This window comes from Corvus hawaiiensis, chromosome 5 (assembly GCF_020740725.1).
Source record: "Corvus hawaiiensis isolate bCorHaw1 chromosome 5, bCorHaw1.pri.cur, whole genome shotgun sequence".
Taxonomy (NCBI): domain Eukaryota; kingdom Metazoa; phylum Chordata; class Aves; order Passeriformes; family Corvidae; genus Corvus; species Corvus hawaiiensis.
The window spans coordinates 15,837,616-15,864,444 of NC_063217.1; the positions used below are offsets into that span (position 1 = coordinate 15,837,616).

The 26,829-nt window shown below is 39.1% G+C and overlaps 2 protein-coding genes and 1 long non-coding RNA gene across 20 annotated transcripts in view; 1 reads left to right on the forward strand and 2 right to left on the reverse strand.

Moving 5' to 3' along the window:
- The first annotated feature begins 705 nt into the window (after positions 1-705).
- Positions 706-10,123, forward strand: LOC125325779. The gene is made up of 2 exons (XR_007203541.1): positions 706-900; positions 6,852-10,123. It is a non-coding gene; the product is annotated as an uncharacterized LOC125325779 (long non-coding RNA).
- A 697-nt stretch (positions 10,124-10,820) lies between these two features.
- On the reverse strand, positions 10,821-16,248 carry FGFBP2 (fibroblast growth factor binding protein 2). The gene is made up of 2 exons (XM_048303169.1): positions 12,904-16,248; positions 10,821-12,048 (listed from the first exon to the last, which is right to left on the reverse strand). The coding sequence occupies exon 1, from the start codon at positions 13,505-13,507 to the stop codon at positions 12,917-12,919; it is 591 nt and encodes a 196-aa protein (XP_048159126.1). The 5' UTR covers positions 13,508-16,248; the 3' UTR covers positions 10,821-12,048; positions 12,904-12,916.
- Positions 16,249-17,177: 929 nt separating this feature from the next.
- Positions 17,178-26,829, reverse strand: part of PROM1 (prominin 1) — a 63,458-nt gene continuing 53,806 nt past the window's right edge. For 7 of the 18 annotated variants that reach the window (XM_048303159.1, XM_048303149.1, XM_048303154.1 and 4 more), the window contains 10 exons: positions 25,664-25,756; positions 24,939-24,965; positions 24,552-24,605; positions 22,993-23,073; positions 22,837-22,905; positions 22,208-22,300; positions 20,904-21,019; positions 19,747-19,815; positions 17,592-17,632; positions 17,178-17,396 (listed from right to left, as the gene is read on the reverse strand). In XM_048303159.1, the coding sequence (XP_048159116.1) occupies positions 17,614-17,632; positions 19,747-19,815; positions 20,904-21,019; positions 22,208-22,300; positions 22,837-22,905; positions 22,993-23,073; positions 24,552-24,605; positions 24,939-24,965; positions 25,664-25,756 (621 nt within the window). In that variant the 3' untranslated portion in view covers positions 17,178-17,396; positions 17,592-17,613. The other 11 variants (XM_048303158.1, XM_048303165.1, XM_048303163.1 and 8 more) reach the window with 5 other exon arrangements.

Sequence of the window (26,829 nt, forward strand, 5' to 3'; positions counted from 1 at the left end):
CAAATAAGAGATGGTATTTGAGAGTAAAAAACTGGTTTTTCTTCTTCTGTAGGATTTATCTTTCATGTAATACATGGAATTTAACATAAAAAGAAAAAAATCTCAGAAAAGACTCCCATGAAATAAAGGGATACTAGACTGAAATGTGTTTCAAGGTGATTTTTCCAATCTCAGGAAGAACTTAGCCTCAAAACTTGAATTTATATATATTCATTTGCTTTTGGCTCTAATACAAGTTAATCACTTCTCTACCTTAAGAACCGCTGAAGATTCTCCAAGAACAGTCATTTCAAAGTCCTGTGGTTTTATTTGAGCAGGCTGGCTGCCAGTTTTATTAGCATAGATTCAGGATATTCAGGACATGCTCAAGTTGGTTTGGCAGTCAGGAGAAACAACTATTGACTAATTCCTTAGTCTGCTAAGACTTTCACAGCTTAGAGAAATGCAAGAGCCTGTCTGTCTGACCAGAAAAGCTTCAGAAATACAGCCAAACAAAGGATGGGTCTCTTACAGAGAGATAAAGTGAGTAAAATAACAAAAAGATGCCATTGTAAATTACTGACTGCCTTGAGTCTGCTCAGGGTAATTGCAAGTCATGCATAACTAGGAGAAGGCAGAAATGGACACATCACATGAAATCACCAGACAGTATTGCTAGAACACGAGGGCTTGTCCTGCTTGCCATAAGCACTGAGCCTGATGCTTCAAACCCTTTCAGCTGTCATGAGTGCCTGAGCTCCCTTTAAAGCACTGCGGTGAAAAAGCCCCCATATGCTTTTGCAGTTGAAGAGCAGAAAAACATTTTTGCATTAAGGCAATAGTTGTAGAGTTACTTCAGGAGGATGAAGATAAGAGATGAGATTCAGCCCTCTTCTAGTTATAATCTACCTTCTCATAAAGGTAAGATTTATTTGTCTTAGTGGGAATTTTAAATGACTTAGGTATTTGTTTTAGGGTTTTTTCTGATGTATACACTGGTCAGTACTGAATTACTTCATGTAGAAACAGCAGGAATACTAATTGATGCTGCCTAGGTGAAGGGAACCAAGATCAGCAAAGGGTTTTAGAGTGGAACATTTAAAATACTGACTAGAGCAGTGGTGAAATTCTTCCACACTGTGCTGTTGTTGCAAAGTGTCACAGGACCAACATGAATGGAGTTGAAGACAGAGTCTGTACAGGCCAAGATGTGGTATATTAGAAGGACACCCTTTCCTAGCTGCTGACCACTTTTTTGAGGTTGTTTCTGGATTTCTGTAAACCACACGTGATCTGAACCTTTTACTTTCAGAAATCAAAGCAGCTTGGATTTCCTTTCTAATTTTTCTCTAATGCAGTCCTGGTCAGAATACATGGACTTTCAAAAGTCTGGTAATTATATCAGTGATAGCTCTGGTCTTCATCTACTCTTATGAGCCTTTCCATAAAGCTTAAGTATGTAAATAAATTAAGCTGTATCAATAAATATACATGTGCATATATACACAGCTGATAATATAATATAATGTAATAAAATGTAATATAATGTAATATAATATCATATGATATAATGATAAGCATATTTATTTATAAATATTTTTATATTTATAAATATTGTATATTTACAATATAAAAATATTGTAATAAGCATGGAATAATTCCTTTATTTCTGTTACATTCATTAATATTAGGGGTCTTTTTTGTATATTTGTTGAAATGAGTGGTGCATATTCCATGTGGAGACAAAAGAATGGATGGTTCCACCTCAACTAGGAAACTATACTGCATAAACCCTCGTGAGTTTATCAGTGCCTGATAGTTCTGCAAAGTTTAGCACTGGTTCCAAGCACAGCAAGGTGTTTCTAGCCCTTGCCAAGGAATAAACATTCGTTTCATGCACACTTTTTAAGTACAGTGGGAAAATGGAAACAGGAACCAAGAAATTGTTCCAGGAAAAGGAAACCAGGAAAGAGGAATGGAAAACCAGGGACTTCATGGCGTAGGAGACTGTGCTGGGTCTGGCTTTTTATAGCAGCCCATATGGTGCTGTGTTTAAACTTGTAACTAGAACAGTGCTAATAACATACCCATGTATTTGCTGTCACTAAACACCACGAAGGCCTTCTCTGTTTCTCACTGTGCTCCCTCTCCAACAAGGAGGCTGCGGGTGTGCCAGAGACGGGGAAGGAACACAGCCAGGACAGCTGACCCCAGCTGACCACAGGGATATTCCATACTGTATGACATTGCACACAGCAGTAAAACTGAGGGTGGTCCTTCTAGAGTAACCCCAGCTTGGGGACTTTCTGGGCACCAGCCTGCTTGGGGGAGGTGTAAAGTAAATGTCTTTGCATCACTTGCTGTTGTTTCTCCCCTTTTCCCTACACTTATTAAGGTGTATTTATCTCTACCCACATTCCTTCCTCTCCATTTCTCTCCCAGTTCTCTCCTCCATCCCTCTGGAGAGAGGGAGTGAGTGGCTGCTGGGAGGCTTCACTGGTGCCTGGGGTCACCCCCCACACAGACTTCAATACTACAAATAACTAACAGGAATTTTTATTTCAGTGGATTCCAGATGAAAAGGAACCAACACGGAGTTCACTCCCAGGACTTTTTTGTCCCTGAAAATACTGATGTCCAAGCTACACTGACACTGCCTTGGCTCCTAAAGCACAGCAGCTATCCCAGGAAAGACAACAAGAAAGTGCAGCCACAGTTGTGACAACTATTTTGCTGAGTTAGATTATTACTTCTTCTTTTGAAGAAGCTATTTCAGCCACACCAAAAAAGTGGTCTTGGGCTAACACAAGCCATGCCTCCACAAGGCACATCAGCCCCAAAGTGTGACCTATCCACTGACAGGATTAGCCGTAAGGTTTATCCTCCATGATCCTTGGGTTATCCTTGAAAGTTAATAAGTATAAGCTGTGAGGCTCCAGAGCTCACATCTGGAAGGAGCTCTGAAAACTCCTGCTGAAAGCTCAGCAAGTCAGAAAGATGACTGTAAAGGTCTGCATTTCACAGCTGCTGTGTGGGCTGGCAGCGCTCAGCATTTTCACATCTGACATAACCCTCTGAAGGCACAGAGAAAGGAAAAAAGAAATAGACAAATCTTCTTTGCCATTTTCATTTTAGTGATCTCAGCAGGTTCAGGTATGTAATGAATCAAAGCCACTAACAAAGTAAAAAATTTCCTGATCCATCTTTCCAAGTTCTAGTGCAACTTGTTATGGTTAGCAAAAGCTGAAAGGATGCACATACCGCAGCATTTATGATAGATTTGGGGGTTGCTCTGTTAACCTAGAGAAGATATGATGTCTCTGAAGTGTTTTTTCTTGGATCATTTCTAACTCTACAGCTCCTCCATGTGGAGATCATCAACAGACAAGAAATTAATTATCCTAAACATTAGGTATTTATACTTTTTTTCTTGATGGGATTGCAGAGAATTGGCAATATTCTAAATATTTAGGATATTTTTTAGAAGTTTCAGTCCTGTTCAGCCCGAACTTTTCTGAAAATGGGTGAAAAGCAGTGCATCAGAATGTCACTGCTGAAGGTGCAGCATTACAATTCCAATTCTAGTTTAAATTACCGCTTTCGCCTCTGACATCACATGAATTGCACCAAGCTACCTTTTACTCATTTTTAATTCTATTTGTTCCTCTGCGCCTATAGAGGAATCTCACATCTATGTCCTACTTCATGCCATCAGGGAATTCAGGGATTTTTCTCCTGTATGTGGGTAAAGAGGACCTAAGTCCTTGTTAATGGACCTGCTGGTTGGGAACAGGACTGAAAGCTGTATCCATTAAAGAACAGCCTTCCCATAAGCACTTCCCACATTGCCTTCCAACAGCCTTCAGAAACGGAGCCCTAGACTATTTAACATAAGCTTTAATTACTAGATGGTGAATATTATCTGTGTATTATTGATGGCACAGTCCAAATGACTTCGGTTCTGCAGAGGGATCTGGAAAGGCTGGATCAGGGGGCCAGAGGCCAGCTGTGTGAGGTTCAATAAGGCCAAGTGCCAGGTTCTGCACTACAGTCACAACAACCCCAGGCAGGGCTACAGGCTACAGGCTGCAGGCAGAGTGTCTGGAAAGCTGCCCAGCAGAAAAGGATCTGCAGGTGCTGTTTGACAGTGACTGAACATGAGCCAGCTGTGGCCAGGTGGCCAAGAAGGCAAATGACACCTGTATCAGAAATAATGTGGCCAGCAGGACCAGGGCGGTGACTGTTCCCCTGTACTGGGCACTGGTGAGGCCACACCTCAAATCCTGTGTTCAGTTTTGGGCCCCTCACTGCAAGGAAGACAGTGAGGTGGTGGAGCGTCTCCAGAGATGGGCAGTGGAGCTGGGGAAGGGTCAGGAGCACAAGTTCCATGAGGAGCAGCTGAGGGATCCAGGGGGTGTTTAGCCTGGAGAAAAGGAGGCTCAGGGGAGACCTTAATCACTCTTCAGAACTACCTGAAAGGAGGCTGTAGCCAGGTGGGGGGTGGCTTCTGCTTCCAGGTAACAAGTGACAGAGCAGGAGGTCATAGTCACAAGTTCTGCCAGAGGTTTAGATTGGATATTAGGAAAAATTTCTTTACTTAAAGTTGGTCAGGTATTGGCACAGACTGCCCAGAGAAGTGGTGGAATCACCATCCCTGGAAGTGTTCAAAAGGCATGTGGATGTGGCACTTGGGGATATGGTTTAGTGGTGAACACAGTGGTGCTTGGTCAGTATTTGACCTCAGATCTGCAAATAAATGGAGCTATCCAATTCCTTTTGACAGCAGTATAGCTGAGCTCAGCAAAGCACCCTTAGACCCGCCTCATTTCAGCACCGCTAAAAGCCTAAAACTGCTCCAAGCTAGGACAAGCTGCTGACTGAAGTGTTCTGTATAACTATGGTCTACACCAGAAGAGGGGTCAAAGGCTGACCCACTGCCATGGTAGGGGGTGAGATGGGGTGCACCAGACAGGATCAAGAATAAAAATTGTAACATTTGGACAGCTTCTGAAAGAACAAGAAGATTTTTGAAGGTCAACGAAATCCATGAAATGATCTCAGAAAATAATTTCAAACCATAATTAATTTAAGCATTACATAAAATAATCACACATGGCAAAAGGCACTTTATTCATTGCTGTCTTCTTGCCGTATAGACACCTGTAAATTTTAGTTTTGGAATAATCAATGAAACCTTGGCATCATCAAAGGCCCTTTCCTGTTAACTCATCAGTATGTTCTCTGTTGATACAGCTACTCCAGACCAGCTGCTTTAGTATTTGCACAAAGCTTTTTTAAAATATAAAAACGCAGACTAGGTTTAATATTCTTTTTGCTCCTCTCCTTATCAGCTTTTTCTCTCTTCTCCGAATCATTGTATTTAAGGTAACAAACAGAAAGAAGTGAAGAGTAATGGTTTTAATTAAGTATAAACGTAACTAAACCAAAGAAACACTGCTACATTCAGATGGGAGATTTATATAAAACTGTGCTGGCACACATAGGCAGGTCTGTATTCACTGGGCACAACATATATATTAATGGCACACTATATACATTAATCTGCACTTTGCAGCATGACACATTTATGTTTGGAAGAACAGATATGCAGGCAGATACAGTTGCAAGCAGCAAGACCTGAGAAAGTGATGGTTTGCAGGGCAGTATTGTATCCATGTGCATCAGCCCCTGATGACAGAGCCAAACACGTGGGAGCCCTCTCTGCGTGTTTGAGGCCTAAAGCTGCGCCATGTGAGGGACAGGCTTAGTTCCCATGAGTGTACTCATCGAGCAGAATTACAAAACTGTGTGTTAAATTTTTGCTTCTGCTTAAATACACACATAGTACTGTTCAACATGCCAGTTTCTGTTGACACATCTGCTGTCAAAGGCTCCCTTACATATCTCTTTTCCTAACCTTTTAAAGACTGATGACGATACATGTCTACATCACACGGATGCAAGAAGCCACATTTATATGCTTTTTCTCTTTCAACATCCTGAATGTTATATGTTAAATAAAAGGGAATGTGGAAATAAAATGCATTACAATCTTAAACAATATCTACAGCTGAGAAATTTGTAGCTGAGAAGAGTATTCCTTTGCATAAAGTTTTCCTTTCTAGGTCTATGGGCTGACAAGTGATGCACTCACAAAAGCTGCTGTAGAAAGCACACTAGCAATTAAAATATTCTGTGTGTCTTTATATGGCAAGAATAATTTTTAAAATAAATTTTATATAATGCAGAAGAAACACAGACATTAAAAATTAATTATCTGAGGATGTCCTTTTCAGGTGGATTTCTTCCTGTCTCTCAGATATTTACAATGTACCTTTCTTCTCACAGATGCTAAAGTCAGTCAGTTTTCTACACTGCTCTCTAGTCCAAGACAGTTGACTTTTCCTTGCTCAAGTCCTTGACTTTTCTTTGCTCAAGCAAACTATGCTGTAGCTGCAAGGTAGTCATATACTACTCTTTGCTATTTGAGTTAAACTAAAATGTAGATGTTTAAAAGAGCCGTGATATACCCAGAAGAATAATTTGTCTCGTGGCAAAGATTAAAAGTAATCTTTAATTTTGGATCCTGTGTTTTTTCAAAGTCAGAAATACTTATGACACAATCATCCACCAAAAAAAAAAAAAAAAAAAAGAAAGAAAAAAGAAAAAAGTAAAAAAAAGAGACTAATAGTGAGGAAGAAAAAAAAAATCGCTGGTTCCTTCAAATCACTATGATTGTTTCTATTGTGCTTCAGATGAAGTATGTTCCTGCCAAAGAACACTGCTGCTGCTGAGGTGAAATATGTAGAGTTCTATAAAAAGTTTTATAGTTCCCTAAGGCAAAGGGAAATGGTGTTTCTGATTTCTTTCAGCTGCTGACTTACCCTGAGCCAAGAAGATGTCCAGATGCCATGTGATCAATATGAAGCAAAACCAAAGGATAGTGAACTGATTCCAACTATGCAAAAGATTTCAGGCCCAAGAAGGCAGGGGAGACACACGACTGCAGGTGATATTCTGTGTTGCTGTAGTTTAATGGCTCTTACCTCTCCTTGTCTGGTCTATTGTGAAAAATACCTCCTGTCATCCTGGAGTAGCTTGCCTTCATGCAGACACTGTGTGGGTTTGTACAGACGGGCTTTAAGAACAGCTCTTGGAGCATCTCTCTGGTGAGAGGAAGTGGCATGGGATGGGTCACGGGGGACAGCAGTATTTGGGGAAGGTCTTGGGGAAAGACAGACACCTTGTTCTGAAAAACCTCATCTCCACCTGCTCTGGCATCCACCTTTGGGGCAAACCCACCTGCCCATGGCCCAAGTTCAACAACGTGACTTGAAAGACTTTGGTGTCTCTCCTGCTGTGGCCTCCATGCTCCGGCAGGGTCCTGCCAGCCACCCCTCCCCTGAGCAGAGCTGCTCCCAGACAGTCCCTGAAGAAGAGCCAGAATCCAACACCCAGCAAACCCCCGTCCTCAGCACCGTTCAGCACCCCAGAGCCACGGCCCAGCACTGCAGCAGGGCCCCAGAGCACACCCGGAGCAGCCCCCAGGGCCGGCACAGCTGCTCGCTCCTGGGCCAGGCAGCTCGCTCTGGAGGAGCCTGCCTGGAGGCCATGTGAATTCCCGCCACGCAAAAACAGGTGTTGCTCAAACACTTGGGCTTCAGCTTCATTTGTGCCATCTGAGGCACCAAACAGCCATGACAGGCTCAGGTAATGTTTTCTGCACACAGATGGGGAAACCTTACTCCATGGTCCTACTCCTGTCACTGTCCCACACTGACCACATTATTCTGAGGGCACCAGATAACCTTCCCCAGCTGCAAACACACATTTGTGGATTCCCATGCTAAATTTCTGGAGTATGGAAGACAGGAGGTCATCTCAATACCTCGATGAGAGCACCCATGTGGTCTGCACTGCCTTGGAGCGGGGTGAGAGGGGAGGATGGGGGCAGCAGTCCTGCCCTCCTACTGTGCTGGTTGGCAGAGGAAATGGAGAGGTCAGTGCCTGAATTTTGCTCACCATAACCTTCATCGGGAAGCTTCTAGCCCTCTTCAGTTCCTAACCACATTCTTCACTTTATTACAGCTGCATTTGTTGGAGGGCCCTCACGTTGCACCAGTAAGAGAAATAAAGGGGCAACCAATGTCACCACTGCCACATTAATTTTTACAGGCCACAGCAGTAGTGACAGAGCAATGCAGAGTTTTTTATGTCTGCAGCCAGCAGAATCTAAAAGGACACCTCTGTTTCCCTTCCTGACTACAATCATTGTGAGCCCTGAGGCAGCAGGAGCCACCATGGAAGGGATGCCTGTGGCGAGCAGCGGGTTATGCTAACAGTTTTATAACCTGCTGAGGAGGACGGCAGGGAGGGGAACACAAACTTCCACTCCAAATCAGACACCCCCTTAATTTTATGCTTTCTCTGGACATACAGTAGCACAGCTACTCAGAAAATCCAGACCTGGCCTCCTGCCCATTGTTCAAGCCGTTTAATTTGTTTTCATGATGGGAAAGTGAACAACATGTCCATGAGGTAACACCAATGTCTTGTCATCTACTGACTGCACCTCCTCCACTTCAAGTTCTTACTCCTGTTCTTGCGTATGTACCACATACATTTTGTCACTGTAAAATGGTCTGTGAAGTCTGATTAGAACAATTCTCATTTGTAAGGGGAAAAGCAGAGAACTCCAAAGAAAACCTCCTGTGCTGACTCCTCTTCCGAGAAGAAAGCAGAGACTGGGAAAAGCAACAGCAAGAGAAACAGAAAAAAGAAATTGACAACCATACAGAAGCAGGAATGGCAATGGGTAGCTTTGGGAAATTTTAGCTTTTCCTTTGTCCTTTTATTTTTGTGGGAGACCTCTATCCCTAAAATCCATGAAATATTAACCATGACATCTGCTGAAAAATCAAGAATGAAAAATGTAATGCTGCAAACAACGCAATGACCAGAGAACACACCTAAACAATTCTCTCGGAAAACACCAGAGTGCACTACTGTGTAGCTGTAGTCAATTCAGACTATGTTGCTTTAAACTTTGTCCAGTTGATCTTGAAAAGCTCCACAGATGGAGATTCCAGAGCTGCTCCGAGGAACCCACTCCTGTGTTTATCCTCCTTAATGTTCTCCCTTTCACTTAGTCAGAACCTCACCTCTATCAGTTTTTGGCCAGGATCTCTTCTCCTATCACATACATCAGTGAAGAGCCTGGCTCTGTATTCTCTATGGCTTTCTCATATGGATTGAGGGTCAACTATTAGGTTCCCTCCCCAAGTCTTCTCCAGGCTGAACAAAACCCATTCCCTTGGCCTTTTCTCACAGGAGGGTGCTTCAGTCCTGACCATCTCGATAGCTCTCCATTAGACTCACTCTAATCTTTTTTGGATCTTAACTATGTGTGTCAAATTCACAGGTTCTCCAAATGCTTCATTTTGCTTTTCTTGGAGGCTTCCCTTATCAAAATAGCAAATACTTGTGATGCTTCTATGGCAACCTAAACATGAGGATTCTGAGGCAGGCGGACACCTCACACTGCACTGAATTATCAGCAGAAGTAGCAGGCCTGGGTATCAATGGTCTCACCTGCAGGAATCCAGACAAACTTTTTTGTCTGCTGTTCCTCTGTCAGGAAAATAAAGACAAATTCCACCTCCACTTGGATGGACTTCCTGAGATACTTACATATACAGGACTAACTAGTTTACCTCAAAGGAACTAACAGCAGGTCTCATTCATTCATGAGGTACCTCAAGATTTCACTAAACCCACCACAAACACTTCTCAATTCATCCTTTCATTAATGAATAGCACTTTCATACTCAGAAGGAAACGGAACTGTCACTACTGTAAATTTCTGGTGCTAAACACAATTAAATGGTAATGTAGCCAAAACAGTCATGGTGCTCTTACACTGAAGTGGGGTATTTCAGTTAACATCCAATTTTTAAATATTTTGAAAGTGACCATTATATTTAACTGACTTGCTCAGGGTGCATAGCATTGCCTAATGAAATGCAATCCATGGCATGCATCACCTTGGTCCCAAAATCTTCACCTCTTTCTAAAATGTGGTGCTTAACTATGATCCGGAGTATGTTACAAAAAGCATTTCATTAAAGGGGGGCCATTGGTGCAAGACTTTGATTTCTGCTTTCAACGGTGAAACTTCAGGGGGTCCCTTCCAGGCAGCACAGTACAGGGAGCCCTTTGCAGCACAGCTCTACTCTACTGAAATGAGATACAAGCTCCCTGGGAAACAGCGTGCTAGCATGTGTGACATTTGTCCTCTGCTGAGCAGAATTAGTGATTGCCACGAATTTTAGACTGTATCAAGAATTCTACAAAGCATCACACAACTCTGCCGCCTCCTGAGCTGACTGCATACACATAGAAAAGGCCATAAAGGCATAAAGGGGAAAATGTTCTTCTGGTGAACTGATGAAACCTCCTTTTTTCTCCTGCTAGCAGTATGGTGGGCAACTGATTCTCCCAGACTTCTGCCAGTGCAAGGCATTATCTCATTTTTGAGGTCATTACTGCTGTAGTGGATACTACTGCAAAACACTCACTCTGCAGAGTGGATTTTGCATCGTTTGTAACAGGAGTTTTAAAATATTTAAAAGCACACCTCAAGAAAACCCACAACCTCCCCTGAACATTGCAAACAGTTCCCTAATATCACTTGGATGCATTGTGCATGTTTGCAAATCAGACAATTATATTAATTTCTATGACAGTATTAGGTGAGTAGGTGTACTACTACATTTTTTATTCACAGCACAAGAGCCTGGTAATAGCAATTGAGATCACAAATGAAAACTAACCACATTGGATTCATGGCAGAGAAAAATACAGCTTACACATTTTATTAGCATTCAAATTACATTTCTGCCTTGTACATACGATCTTCTGCACTGATCCTGCATTCGTGACTTGCTATTCTTTTCCATATCTTACTATTCTTTTCCATATCTTTCAAGAGGTTTGAAGAAAATTATTTCAAGTTTTTTGGTACAAGGCACAAAGTTTAATGACTGGACAGTCATGATCTGGAATTGTGTAGTGAGAATTACAAATCTGTGAGTAAAGATGGAGAAGTACTTCAGTGAACAATATCTTGCAGAAACTTTGCAAGGCAAACACAGAGCACTATTAAATTCTACAGTATGAAGTTTTTCCAGTTACATCCCTGCTGCAAAGCTCACTTGGGAACAAAAGGGATCATTGTTAAATAATAATCTGAACACAATTGTGTTGTAATCTGACAACAGGCCATTAGGTCTTGTTTTGTGTTTTGAGGAGATTTAGGCAAGTGCCTAAGTTGCCAAGGGAGTTACTTTTCCGAATATCTACTGAAACCAAACATTAATAGTGCCACTAACAGGTCCAGTAACACCAAAATCTGCAGCTGCAACACTAGTGAACACTTTTGATTTGCTATGTTCTGAAATGTATTACTACATTACTCTCTTATTTCTACATTTTTTTTTCCTGCTGGCTGAAACTCATTATTGTAATATAAACCTCGTAACATTGAAAATATTAATATTCATGAAAACTTGTTCACAGTGGGAAAGCAATGACTCAGACCTGTAACTTCTCTTACACATTCTACCAACAATCTCTTAAGAAACAAGTGACAACAAATACTGTGACTTTACACAAACAGCACCAGCTAAAATTTCAAGAAAGCACACCAAGTACCTTTTCAAAAACCTTATTTTTATTGTTTGCACTAACTGTATCATCATTAACAGCTTTCAACTCTAACAAACTGAAGCAAGTCAGTACACACAAATATCTATGCAAGGTCAAGCAGCTCCTTGGTTACATAAATGCCTTGGTGTGTAACACGCCTAGGGGCAGTTAGTTCATACTAACACTTTAAGCACAGTCACTCCAGTTTCAAGCATTTTTCAGTGCTGTTAAAATGTTTCATTTTTTCTTTAAAAAGGAAACAGCAAAAAGATTTATAGAAATTACTCATTTTTAAACCAAAATTCTTATTTCTAAATTATTAAAATGCAGCAAGGACCATTCTTCAGCAGTAGTAACTTTGCTCTGCAAAACAAAAACAAAAAAATGAAAACAAAACAAGAGAAAACAATCAGTCACTTTGCTGTACTAGGCATAAATTATCCTTAGCAGCCTAAACGTTTGCCAGCTCATACTGTATATATTCCAATTTCTTTCAAGTTTGCCAGGTTCAGTCACCAGCTCCTGGCTTTCTCTCTGAGTTGGAATGGAAGGGGTATAAAACTTATCACTTCTGCAATAAAGGGCTTTGCTTTTTTAAATGCTGGCTGAAAACCTGAGACTTATCAGACAAGTGCCTGAATGTGATCTCCTATCACCTCTACGGTAACAGACTCACAAACCAAGACAGTCCACTTGGGTTTACTCATTTCTGCAAGGGGTTTATGAACTAATTTTTTAAATTAAAATATTTCATTATTAACTAGCAGTTTTGATGGATAAGCTTTGTTTTCTCAGTTTTGGAATGTAGTTTGTTCCAACTGATACATTTGGCTGGATCTGATGCATTTGTTATTTATCTTACTTCCCTGTTGTAAATCCAGAAGTCAGCACAAGAGGGAAGGAGTGACAGAAGGCAAAAAATCAGCCCAATTCCAACAGTTAGAACTGAAATACTGTAAGATTAACAACAGATTAGGCAAACATCTCAGTACATACTGAAGACCTCACAGGAGGCTGTAAGGGAGTCCTGAACCAATACAGATCACTGGAAATTTAAGCTGCCTAGCCCCTCAAAAGCCACAAAACAGGCTTTGTAATGTTAGATTTTAGCAAGTGAGGTTAGCACCTCCCCGTCCACATCCCTGAGAGGCGCCCAAAATCAAAGCACAATAGAATTACTCTTAGGTATATTCTATTGTGCTTCCAGATTACTTTTACCTGAAGCAAATCCTTAACCCCTAAAGATGCCAATGAGGTAGGAGCAGACACCATGCAGGGATTCCCAGCAATGCTCCCGTGCCAGTTTCATTGCTTCTGTTTCATTTTCAGACCCTTGACCATGTTGGGTTGGGTCAGAGTTTTGCCCCGCTTCTCTCACAGGAATGGAAGCTTTCTGGACTGGTTTTTCCTGGTTTGCTAGATCTTCTAGCTCCACACCAGCAGCTATTTGCCTCATGAGAGCCTCTGGGGGAGCCTTTTGGCACATGGTGGTCTTCAATGCTTCCATGGATTCACAAGCATGTGGGATCTTTCTGAGTTCCGCGGCAATCTGATTCCAGTAGATCTTTGGATTATTTCTGAAAGCACGACAGACTGATGGCTTGCCAGTGAACTCACACCAGTAGGACATGCCCTGGCTTTTGCATTCAATTCTAAGTTTCATCTCCTCATCATCACCACTCATGGTCATTGTGCAAACATCTTTGCTTTTAGTCCGAAATTTGATTTCTTCACCATTGCTTCTTTTCTTTGGCTTCAGCTTCTGTCCCAATCCTCCTACACCGCAGATCACAACCAGGAAAAGGAGAGCAAAACTCTTCATGCTGAGAGGAGCAGACCGAGATCCTTGAACAACACAATCCAAGGAAGTGAAAGCAGTAAGTAAATGGCTGCTCACAATTTAAACTCTTGGTGCACAAAGAAGCGTCTTCCCAGCAAAATACAGAATATAAGGGTTGGGCCTTTTTATAGAAATAATAAATCACACTTCAGTAGGCAAGTACTCATAATTTATAGCCTGAGGGAGTGTCAAATAACCTTGGGAGTGTGAACTCCTAAGAAGGTAACAAGACAAGTCTTGTAAATGCAGTTAAATACAGAACGACAGTTGTATAACTGAGAAGCACATTCCTATCCAGGATGAACATGTCATATTTGATTTTTAACAGATATTTTCCATTCTCCAGCTGCTTTATAGCTATCTTCATGCTAGAGCTTGTAAGACCATATCAAAGTAAAAAAAGACCATATCAAGGTAAAAAAAGATTTCTGTGGATTTTCACAGTAAGGATGCAACTTTAGCACTTCTTTTGTCCGCACATGACATGCAGTGGGGATGCATGGAAGGATCAACTGCATGTTCTTTGAGCCATGGAAGCAATACGTAAGCAAGAAAAGAAATAAAGCTTGAACAAAATAAGGTATTACAAGCCTAAACATTCACCAAACATTTGGAAATTTTATCATCATTTTTCACACCACAGGTCACTCAGCCAACAGAGCAAGACATCAGAACTGACTTACACAGGTCTCAGCAGCAAGGAACAGACCACAGAGCATGTCAGACAGATTATTTGTGCTTCATTGGTTTGGTTTTTTTTTATAGATATTTTCCTCTTTGTAACAAGTGAGCTGTAAAACTGCCATAAAACAAAGGCAGGAGAACAGAAATATTGTAGTGCAGAATCCTGTCCTAGCAGTTTCTGCTGCAGTGACTAAAAACAGAGCTAAGGAAAAATCCCGATAACTCCCTTGGCATTCGGAAGGTCATGAGGAAAAATCCCTGCTGTGGCAATCCACAGTACTTTTCTGGCTATTAAGACCCCCACTAGGCACTTTGTCCAAAGACACGTATGCTACAGCCAGCCTGACCTGACTAGTTCCTGGAAAGGGCTATTGGATTGTTTAGTTGTGCTTCAGTAACTGTGGGGTGCTAGAAACCCTGGGTTTAAGACTGGCCTACATAATGGAACAGAACAGCATTTTGTGTATTTAGTCACTCACTAGGTAGTGCTAAACAAAATACCAAGGCAAAAACATTCCTTTAACACAGATGGCAAAGCAGAACACCACCACCACCAAAAGCTTCTTTAATAGAAGAGGGACAAGAGCCCCTTGTTGCTGCGGCAGCCCAGATAACCTGAAAGCTGCCTGCGTGAAGATGTAGCCACCTGAACAGCCATTCCACGTATCCTCAACCTTGTTCTTCCACTCAATGTGCCACCAAGTTCCCATGACTAAATACCATTTGACAGAGAGAACAACCTTGTTTTCATTCCTTCTCTACAACTATTTTAATAACATTTCTAGCAGAGACCTTATGTCTAGCTTCTTTCCATTAGTTCCTCCTGTCTCTTTCAAGGCACAGTGGTATGGCTCCAGCCAAGTCTTAGGACAACAATGGCATAAGCCTACTTAAGACTTAAAATTCACTCTTCTGTTGTTTTCTGGGGAGTCTTCTCACCCTTCAGCCAGCCAGCCAGAATAACCTTGTTCCCCACCTCACACTTAATTTCAAGGATTTCAAATCCCTACTGCAAGCACTCAAATCCCCCCTAATATTTGACAAATGTATTACACTTTGTTATGCACAACAGTACTGAGAATTTAGAAACTAAAGACATCTGTCTCTCTAGTTGTAAAAACTGCTGGAGTCCAAAACAATTTAAAAATTCATTTATACCAGTTTCAGATCTCTTGTTCTCAAATTTCAAGTCCAATCATGAAAACAAATAAACTACAAGGATAAGGAGAAATATCAAAGCTTGGACTCAAATACATTTATGTGTTACAGCTATTAGGTTACCACCAAGTGTTTGTCTCACTCCCATCTAACATTTCAGTCTTGTCCGCCTGTGCTTCAGATTAAACAGTTTGTGGTCTCTCATATCAGTAGAAAACAATTGTCCTTTTACAAGGTAAGCTAGGATGCCAGCAGTGAACTCTGGGAGGGAAGTACCAGCAAATGTCTAATTCTGCTGTCAGTGCTATACAGAAACAGGTTACAGGATATTCTGCACAGCTCATTAGCTTGAATACTACCATCTTTGCTTAATTCACATCCTTGGAGGAAGCTGGAAGCTCCCTCACCCGGAGTCGAAGTTCTTTCAGTCCTTCCTGCTCCACAAGTAAAAGTCAAATATAGCAAAAAATTTTAATCAGGGTAAAGAAATTCACTCTCGTAAGATTTTAACTCAGTGCAGCTCTTCTGAGAGATGTCTGTGCAACAAAACAAGGGAGAACCAAACATAAAGTAGTTAAGCAAGTTCTTTTTTATTTAAATGAACTGGGAACATTTTCTCAAATTAAAAATAGAAACTTTTAAAAATCTGCAGTTCTGAACATTACATATACACATATGCTACATACTGTCAATTAGAAATGTTTCCATTTATGACATAAAAATGAAAAATTTAAGGTTATTCTGGATTAAAGACTGGTATCACCTTTCAGCATTTCTTTAAAATTGTATTAATGACTTACAGGATTATCCCTACTTCAAGACAATGAACCCTGTTTGAAACAAACTTAACAATGCTGATAGATGAAGAGATACTATTTCAGATCAATATATTAACTACTTCACTTGCTGGAAAGTTTTACACTGGTAACATAGTTTTGGCCTTGTTGATAAATTCTGTTACGAACTAATTCAGCAATTCAACCATCTGCCTAAATTCAAGGAAATAACTCTAATAGTACAAATGTTAACTCCAATTGCTAAACAGATTTGAATTCCAATATTGTAAATCACAGTTTAATATTATTTAGCAAAAATACTATCACAGCCTCCAAAAGAGCCACAGTGATACTATTAAGGACATTACAGAAGTGGGTGTGAAAGAAGAAAAGGAAGACAGAGGATGTAAAGCATTCTAAAAATCGCCAACACAGGACATCCCTCATGCTCTTTATGGATACTACTGAACTCTAGAAAGCTTAGCTTTTTCACTATATTAAGCATCCCGCACATTCCCGACCCTCCCACCCAAAGTTTAAAAACAAACTTCTCCAAAAAGTCCCTTTCAGATCTATACAGCAAAACCCACTAAGTATTAAATAATTAGGGGGAAAAAAAAAAAAAGAGAAGGGAGAAAACGAAACTGCAACTGAGCTTCTCAGACACACAAAGAGACACCGTGGACCCCATTACAATTCAAATTTAGCCCAATGTAGTCATTCAAGAGCACCAAATAGCAACACTGATCATGCTGGTAAATTCATTTGTGAAGAGTATTATACAATATTAAAATCTTAACTAAACACTTAGAAGTTTTAAGAAAAATGTATATACAAAAGTCTCTGTATACAAAATGTATTTTTATGTAAACGTGTATGTACTGTATTTAACACAAATCAACAATTTAAGATAAGAACTTGAACAATTGTCAGAGAATTTCTAGGCAAAGGCTGTTAATCTAATTAATTTATATACTGTGATGTAAGGTAGAAAGCCCAGTGTAAAAAAGTAAAAAAACAAAAAAAAAAATTAATTCAAGCCTTGAACAGTGGTATTCGAGAGGCAGTGCCCTGATCACAAAATATTCTGTACAGTAGTTTATGGCATAACATTCAATAGTACATCTGGGATTTACAGTACAGCTGACATAAAACAAGTGGCTCAGGATTTGTCAGATGAATGGAAATGCCAATACGCTTGGAAGAATAATGATGTACTCCCACAGATGAGTCTTGAGCCTCATTTATATAGCCTGGAAATAATAACAAAAACGAATCAGGAAAAAATTTATAAAGACTGAATTTTAATTTTCATACAAACATCAATATGACTGAATAACTTTTTATTTTCAGACCTTACAGCACACTCATGTTGCAGAAATCAGAGAAGCCTTCCTAAAACAGTAAAGTAGTAATAGATCTAGAATTGACTTAAGGTTATTACTTACCCCTTAACATTTCCAGTATGTGTTACCACTGTTCCACAGAGCTACACAAGAAAAAAAAAAAACCAAACAAATCTGTCATATTCTTTTGCCCACAAACGGAACAGAAATACTGTGTCTAACTTAGGTGAGACAAGCTCAGTTGGCCCGAGATAGTCTCAATTTTTTACTCATTTAATCAAGAGTTTTCCAAACAAGAGGAAAGAGATTCATCGTTTTCTCCACCAACCTTTCAGGTTATCTTTGCTTCATGATCGAAATAAATACCTGGACTGCCCTCTTTTATGAATTTAATCCAGCCTCGTATTTTGCTCTCATTGGATTTGAGGTTATTTGTGTCTTTGACATGTGTACAAAAACACCTGTGTGAGACACATATACCTCATACAGCTCTCACTTGTACTTACATATCTTAGTGTTATAAAAATATTTGCATTTCTTTTCAGCAAAATTATCCAGTGGATTTTGAAGGATAAAAAAACCCCAAATCCAACCCTGTGGGATTCTTTAAACCTGCAAAAGCATAGGTGTACAGAGATCTAATCAAAGTCGTATCTCTCAAAGTATCTCCAAAAATAATTTGTAGGAAATGAGAAAAATAAAGGATAGCATAAAAGCAAAGAGTATGCTGAAATGAAAATTAAAATTAAGATTTTATTCATATGGGAATGCCATACTGAGAAATTCAAAGCATGTATGCCACAATTATCAGTTTTTCAAATTACCTCAGTTAGCACATCAGAAGACAGCATTGCTTCACACTGAATCTTTAAATTTATCATGGAAGCCCATTTTGAGTAACTTCAAATTTAGGAAAAATAAATCAGGACTGAACAAGTGGATCTTTGTGTAAAAGATTATTTTATGCTAGTAATTTTTAGGTTGCTCAGCAATGCTGAATTAAACTATTTATCAATGATTGAAATATCACAAGAAAACATGCTATGAACCTCAAGAATATTAACAGTCATATTAAAGATTCAAAGATCAGAAAAGGACTTCTAAGGCCTGGAAAATTATTAGTTTTCTCTTCTGTAAAATATTGAATGTCCTTAAAACTGACAGTCCTTAGATATGCCAGTGGAGAGCACTTTGGACTTAAACTCCTTGTCAGTTAATGTGGGGAGTAAGCACCCTTAAGTTGCAGAACAGACCGCAACAACTGTGATCATAAATATCACTAAAAACATTGTTATGTAAAGACTTCCTTCAGAAGGAGATATGGAATGAAGATTGGGTCAGTAAATAATTATTGTAAAATACAGTTCTAAATCATAATAACCATCATCATTATCATAATCATCATCATCAGATGTAACCACGAACTCTGGCAAGACCCAAACTTTGAGCTCTCTGTATTTACCTGTTATTTAAAGCATAGTGGTATCTTCTCTACACATACTCAACCTATACATTCAGTCATGAAGTTGCAAGGCACAGTGAGCTACAAATTTCAATCACAAATTTAATCTTTCCTTAAGCAACTTTCAAAGTTTGCAAACCCAAATAATGAGGTTGTGTGACATAGAATATTAGCCCCTTGGAAACTGAGTCTTACAACTAGCTAATGTTTTACAGCACAGAAGCTGTAGAGGCAGAAAAGAACCACAATGTCCTCCTTTTTTTAAACATAACTTGAGCTTCTTCCTTTGTGATGGCACATCCTAGTCCTACCCATGCACAAACACCCATTTTCTATGTTCATGCTTTCTGCATACCTGGATCACCTGCCTTTTGCACAGGAGATCTCTTCTCACCATTTAAAAAATAAAACTACTCAGGAGTACAAATGCATTCCCATCCTATCACTTTCATCTGCTATCAGAGCATTTTAATAGGTTTGTCACTTTAGGACCACCCACTGTGCTGACTAAATACCTGATTCATGGATTTTGAGATCAAATTTAAGCAATTGCTTTGCTAAGTTGCAGGAAATTGTTTCCCCACTGTAACAGGAAATTACTACTATATCTGCTGTTATGTAAAGAGTATTTGAAAAATATACATCATACAGCATTTGCTACAGTGAATAATCATGCAAAAAATCAAACAGAGAATTAAGAGATTCACTTTAAAGCATGAAGAAAATTGAACATGTGATTGAAAGAGAAGCTGAAGTAAGGACACATGAAGGCATGCAGTTTCAGACTTCGTTTACCTTGTAAAAACAGGATTGTGTATACCATATAAATGCTCTTTATGATAACCATTATTACCATTTTCCGTACTGTAATAAAATAAATACACCAAGAAAGACCATGTTAACTATAAGATGTACTATGCACAATATGGCTTCTGACATGTACATGGATGATGTATTATATGCAAAGATAAACTGTGTCTGTACAACAGAATATAACTTTTCCTTTGTAACATTCAAGAGTTATGGTATAACTATAATTTTACATTTTATAGTATTTTTATATTCTCCAAAAATCAATTAATTATTTTTCTATTCTTGTTGAGTTGGAGACTCTAATATAATCTATCACATCTGATGAAACAGAACGTGTTACCTCTTTTGAGGTAACAAGTTACATTAAAAATATAAACCCTCCCACATTAATAAAATAATTTTAATAAATATTAGCAAAAATGTCTTACGTTTTCATGGGTATATTTTCGAAACTAAAAAACACAGAAAAGCAGGAGTAATTAACTAGACACTAATAAGTGAGTAATTTCAGCTATACATGCCTGTTTCCGCTCTACTGATTTTGTGAATATGCAATGAAAAACAACCACTGTGAAATGTGAGAAATGCAGTGCACAGGCTAACTGAACAATGAGCAAAACAAGGAGTAGAAAAGAAAACAGTAAAAAAAAACTGATAGGAAAATACGTAAGAATAGTTATCATAAAGTAAAATGCCAAGTCCCTGAGACAGAGGAACTGCAATTGAAAAAGGAAAGACTGGTTAGGAATAACTAAGACAGCAAGAAAGCAAATAATTAATTCATGGAGATTACAAATCAGGCACAATTCACCTTAACAGGTTACTTTGCAAAGCTAATAACTTGCACATTTGGAACTTATTTATATAAATGCTGCTCACAAAGTTCTGACAACCTCATTCTGGCGTAAGATTCCCACAGTCAGAGCCAGCACTATCTGCAGTCATGGCAAGTCAAGGCTACCAAAGGCCACCTGCATGAACCACTTTGCAGGCACTGACCCAAACCTGCAGCATTACACATGAATATGCAGTTCTAATCTGGCAGCACAGGTTTAAAGATCGTAGAGCCTTCACGTTAAACACCAGAAAAATCATTTTAATCCATTTGCCATTTAGCTTACTTTGGAATATATACTTACTCATCATATACATCCTCTGTATCCATTCTGCGATAGTATTTAGAGAGTTTTACAGCAAAAATTATGGCAGGAATTAGAAACATTGAAGAGCCTCCCAAACCAAACCAGAAGGTATTCTGAAACAAAAGCAAAAGCAAAATCAAGGAAAAAGAGATCATGGAGAAAACTAATCAGTAAAGTATTGAGCCCTTGCTGGATATTCTAACCATTGTTACCAAAAGAACACAGCAGAAATTAGTTCTTGCAGTTCTTGTCAAAATACGAGTTTCCAGCACTTTCTCAAGGCACTTTATAACTTGCTAACTGCAGCCCTGTTTGTGTAACTAATTTCATTATTATACAGTTGAACTGAGCTATCACCTGATGTTAAAATGATGATTTTTCAAATTTGATTTGTATTGCCTGGAGGCATTTTGACTTGGAAGTGACTCAGCTAAGTTCTATCATCAGGAAAATCATGGTCCATCTCTCACCAGACCGTTAATGGCTCCACAAAGGGGAACAGAAGCTCTGTAATCTATGAGCTAATCAATGAGTACAACATAGATTAGGAGGTTTTCATGGTTAAGCATTATCAAGATGAAACATTTCATGGTTAAGCATTATCAAGGTTAAAGTGTTTTGGCTTTGACTGCTTACATGTATTACTAGTAGTACGATTAGGATCTGGCTAAAAGTGCCATAAAGCTAAGTAATAGCTAGGAGGCTATTACTCCCCAGGCACAAACTGTCTTACTTTACCTTCAATACATGCTGTCTTCTTTCCAAGCTCTTTTGGCAAGATGAAAAAGCCAATATTGCCCTTCTATCCTGCTACAAGTCATGCTCAATGTCTCCAATACACAGAAATTAGTCAAGATCTGTCTGCTGCAAGTCTAGTGATAAAACCTCATTCAGGTTTTCTAGATTTCGGGAAAGATACCTGAAAAAGTTTTCCATTGGTACTTTCCACTCGCTTCCTGCCCACACCTCACCCCTTAACCCAGTAAGTTAGCAACAGTTACAGATGAAGCTGCAGATAGATCTTTATGCTTTTCCATTTTCCATTTCAAAGTGGTTAAGAATCAGTTAATTTTACAGAATTCTTGCTAATAGAACCTTAAGTTTAGCAAAAACCTAGAAAGTGCAGCACTGGTTTGTCTTTGGGCTTGATCCAGGATCAGAACATTTTCCTTGCATAACTTTGTATGTGATACTTTATTATCTTTCTTCAGAATAGTCTAGCCAGAATAATTAAATGCAGATGTATGTTGAAAGAATTTTCCCCTTGATGCCCCAATTCTGAGTAACAAAATGTTTCTTACCACAGAATCAGCTATATAGCTGCATAAAAAAATATCTACTGCTGTATCTATCACATTGGCAATAGGCTTGCATGCTGCTACTTCCATGGCAATCTGAAAAAAAGATTAAAAAATTACAGTTTTAAGTACCTAACAGAATAAAATAAGAATCTCTAAACTTGCTTACAATTACAGTTTACTAAATTGTTATGTCTTACCCTATCCAAATTCAAAATAAATACCAGTAGGATATGCTATCAACTAAAAGTCTTTTACACATCAGCTTACTTTCTCAAAGGCTGCAGCTGAAGAGAGAAAAATAAAACAAGATGCTAATGACTTCAATTTGGACTATGCGGGGTCAGGTTCAGTGCAGTATTAGCACAAATGGGGGATTTCAGGCTAGCCCTGAAAATGATACTGTTAAATTTGCACTGCATTCCAACCAACACAACTCATCACTTCCATTTGGCAAACGCAAAAGAACTACAGGAGACTGATTTTCCCACTTACAGTAAGTACAAACATATTAAAACCCGAAACTATAAAACACACTATAAAAGTAATATTATTCTTTTTATTACTACTACTGGTTAGCTTTCTTATTTTTTTTAAACATAGCTTCTCTCAATGAAGTAAATGCACCTTACCGACTCCTTGACCCACTCAATGTATTGCTCAAAGTAGCCAATTATGGTATCCATGTACTCTTTTGTCTCCTAGGACAAATAAAAGAGAACAAAAGCAAGTTAATCTCTATCTCCATGACATCATAAATTAACGTACTTTGATCAAGTAGAGCTTACCTGGACAATAACTTGAGAAGCGTTGTTATTTATGAGATTCTGGGCAGCATTAACAGCACTAATGACATTTTTCACCTTAACCTAGAGAGGAAAAGATGGTGTTTAATATAAACAAATGCCCCTCAGGCTGTTGCAATGGCTTTACAGCCACTGCCAGGAACCTATTCTCTTGATAAACCAGTGCCACTGTCTTGTCAAAACTTGACAAAAAATGCAATTCCAGACAGAACAGGAGCTTGCCTAAGGATTCATGATCATCTCAATATTCTGTCATTACTGAAAAAAGATGTATCAGTGGTTACGTACTGGTATGTTTTCCCAGATCCTACAAAACAAATTTATATATCAGGTTCGGTTTTATCTTCCACTCTCTTTCCTTCCCGTAAATGTAGAAATACTTAAATCAATGTCTATATATACACTACAGACACACATAGTGCACAGGAGGAAAACAGTGGGCCTTATACTATCACAACAACTCTTGATGACTGAAATAGGACTCTGCACAGCCAGAATACACCCCTAATCAATATCCTGAAGGACTGAGATGTTTTTTCAATATATGTACAACCCCATAAATTCTCTCACAGAACACACACAAAGGATGGTGTACACAGAGCCTGAAAATGTACAGATATTTCTTAAATATACTTTGGAGTCAAACATCATCCCTTTCTTAACAACACTTTACTTCATGGCTTCTTCCCTCCTCATCCAGTTTCAAATCACAGATTCTAACACATACCTAGCTGCTGTGCTGCTGTGGATGGGTGAAAACTGTAATGGGAAGCCTTGAGGTAGGTTGGCCCATAAAGCTGTTAAGACTCTGACTATACCACTAGTGTGGCTGGATTCTTGCTACCAGAGCCAAGGCAGGCTGGTGGCAACAGAAAGCTTTGCTTCCAGGGAATTAACCATCCTGTTGCTCACTCTCTGGCAGAGCGAAGCCAGCTGGTCTCACTGTGGTGCAGGCACTACTTAGAGAGGAAACATGGGTAGCCCTGGAAAAGCCTCTATGCAGATCCAGGATCCCAGAGCAAGGCTGATGGTGCAGAAGCAGGAACGTAGCGAGTACAACCTAAAGAAACAGACCACAGTGGGAGCTGGGCACAGAACAAAAGGTGGTTACGGATGTGAATCACAAAGCTCTCTTTTATCAGCTGTACTTTTGCACTGTGTTTTGTGGTTGTTCTCCCCAAGTTTTGCTTTCAAGGATTCCAGAAAAAAACCCCTACATTCTGAGGATTCTAGAAAAAAACCCCTACATTCTGAGGAAAATGAGTAACACACTATATAGAATGGTACTGAAGCCTATTTTATCACCTGACAATTCAGTTTACAATTTATACTCCCAAAAACATCCCAAATATTCTTCTTATTTTTCTTTTTACGCGGAAGAAAGATCTAAATCCTTGTTAGTTCCTCAAGGCCTTACAATCTCTTGCAGTAACAGAACAGCGAGAAATAGAAGAAAATGGTACTGAAAATATATGCTCTGCATATGCAGTAGAAGGATTTAAAACACAAAAATGTTCCTGTTGTCAGAAAGAAAAGCTTACCATAAGTTCAGATGATGTCCTCTTCAGTAACCTAATGCTCTGATTTAAAGTGCTCTATTGGAAAGGAGGGAGAAAAAAAGCTTCAAGTCATTACTACAGGTAAGAGCCCACCTGTTTCAAGCTTATATTCATGCTTTGATCTTCTATAGATTATTTTGTTATTAATACTACGTATCACACTATATACAACAGTAGCAACAGCTGCATTAAAATTGCATTGTGGGTTTAATCATTGAATCAGTACTCCACCAACAGCACTGATTTAACTGAAGTTAGATGTAACAAACTAAGAAGAGTTAGTTGGAGGCAAGACAGAACAGTTAAACTCAGACCCAAGTGTTCAGAGGATTCTATATTGTGCAATTTCTGAAGGGAAAAAGCACTTACCCTAGCTTTAACATATTTCTTGACAGTCAGTTTTGTAAAAGAAAAAAGAGATGAGAATAATTAGGAGTTAATTAGGAAAGAACAGCACAGAATCAGAGTGGACCAGAAGACCTAGTATTTTTCTATAAGTGGGGCAGACACACTATATCAGATGCTAGGATAAATGAAAATTCTTCATGTTACGTAGAGAAAAAAGCAACACCTAACATGTAGGAGAGTCACAGCTTGATACTATGCAGTCTGTGTCAAAATCAGGCAGAAGCAGCTCTTTCACATCTTTCATAGCATCAATAAAAAAGACTTTGGCTCTTCATATACTCTCAGGAGTTTCCAATTTTAATACTGTTAGGTAACTGCTAGCTCCAAGAAATAAAGTGTCAAAGTGATAATGGCTGTTATTACTGAAGACCAGTAACAAGCAAAAAAAAAAGAATTAGTGATTTAGGGGGTTTTAGGGTTAGAGTTTTGTAAAGTTCTCCCCTGCTTTTTTCTTCTATTCATATATAATCACAAACAGCTATAGAAAAAAAGAGAAAGAAAAAGGCCAGTATTTTAGACAGCATTATAAAACAGCAGCATTTTAAATAGGAAAATTATTTATTAAACACATACTTTAGCCAGATTACTCTTCATTGACACAATCTGCGCTTACAGCAGTTCAGCTTTCTAACCTTAGAGGTTTGTATTTTCTACAAGTATGTTTCAGCATTGCTTTTATGTTTTACCATAGCTTGCTCCAGTGGAACGACTTGCTGGTTATGAATCATTCGAATGTTGTTTGCGTGTCCTTTTAAGGCATTTTCCAGTGCTCCTTTTGGCTGCAAAAAATGCAATTATGCAGTATTGTTCAGTAACCTCAAAGCTTTCCAACATAGCAAAAACAATGAAAGTTATACATCCACTCCAGAACAGCTCATGCTAAAAATGGGATATGGCAAATGGAATTCCTCAACACAAGGAGGGGAAACAAGTCACTGTATGAATAATTCAAACCTCAGCAACCAAACCAGATATATTACCTTGCTTTTCTGACTTTAACATTATCAGGACAGATTTAACTGAAGAGAATTTTCACATGGTGCACTAAGTCATTTTAAATACAGAAGAATGAGCACATCCCCCTCACACTCACTACAAGCCAAACCTCACTGCAAGAACCCTGCAGCACTGCACCCCAGCTGGGACAAGCATCTCCCAGTTTTGGAAATGTGGACATCACCCTGAGGAACCCTCTGCTTTCTGAAGGATACAGAATTTCAATTATTTTTCAGCAGTCACTTGGAAGGGCACCTGTGAAGGATATTTCCTATTTTTGTGGCTCCCACCTTTCAATCAGAAGATAAGAGTTTCTGCTCTGATTTTCAAGTCCAAATGCCTGTCTGGAGCTCATGCCCATTGCCAAATCCTATAAAACTTGGTTTTACTCTCAGATATAAGTTTATTTTCCATTTCCTTTTGGTGGCAAAACCATTTGGCTCCCTGCATACACACTGAATACACACTGCTAACTCCATTTTGGATACGTAATAATAGCAGACCTCAGTGCTCAGAGATGTATTTGCTTCCTGTGAAGTGTTCATGTAAGCACTAAGCTGAGTCACTTGTGCAGTTTCGGGAAGCTTCATGTCCTTTACTGACAAGGCGAATTCATTTACCTAACACCACATGTTGGTGGTATTGCTCCCCCCTCCATACCTTGACCCCTTGGTTTGATCCAAGTTTTATTCCATTTGCTTCTTCCAGTCTAAAAAGCTACATTCAATTTTTTGTAAGGTGCCAAAAGATGCAAACTAGACACCCAAAATTGATTAATTCCGTAAGTTTTTAGTTTATTTTTTAATTGATGGTTCTAAGAGCTATCACTAGTAAGAAAGTGAAATTATAAAATATC

Excerpts from the sequence above, each read along its gene's own strand:
- FGFBP2 (XM_048303169.1), bottom strand. The coding sequence starts at position 13,507 with ATGAAGAGTTTTGCTCTCCTTTTCCTGGTTGTGATCTGCGGTGTAGGA.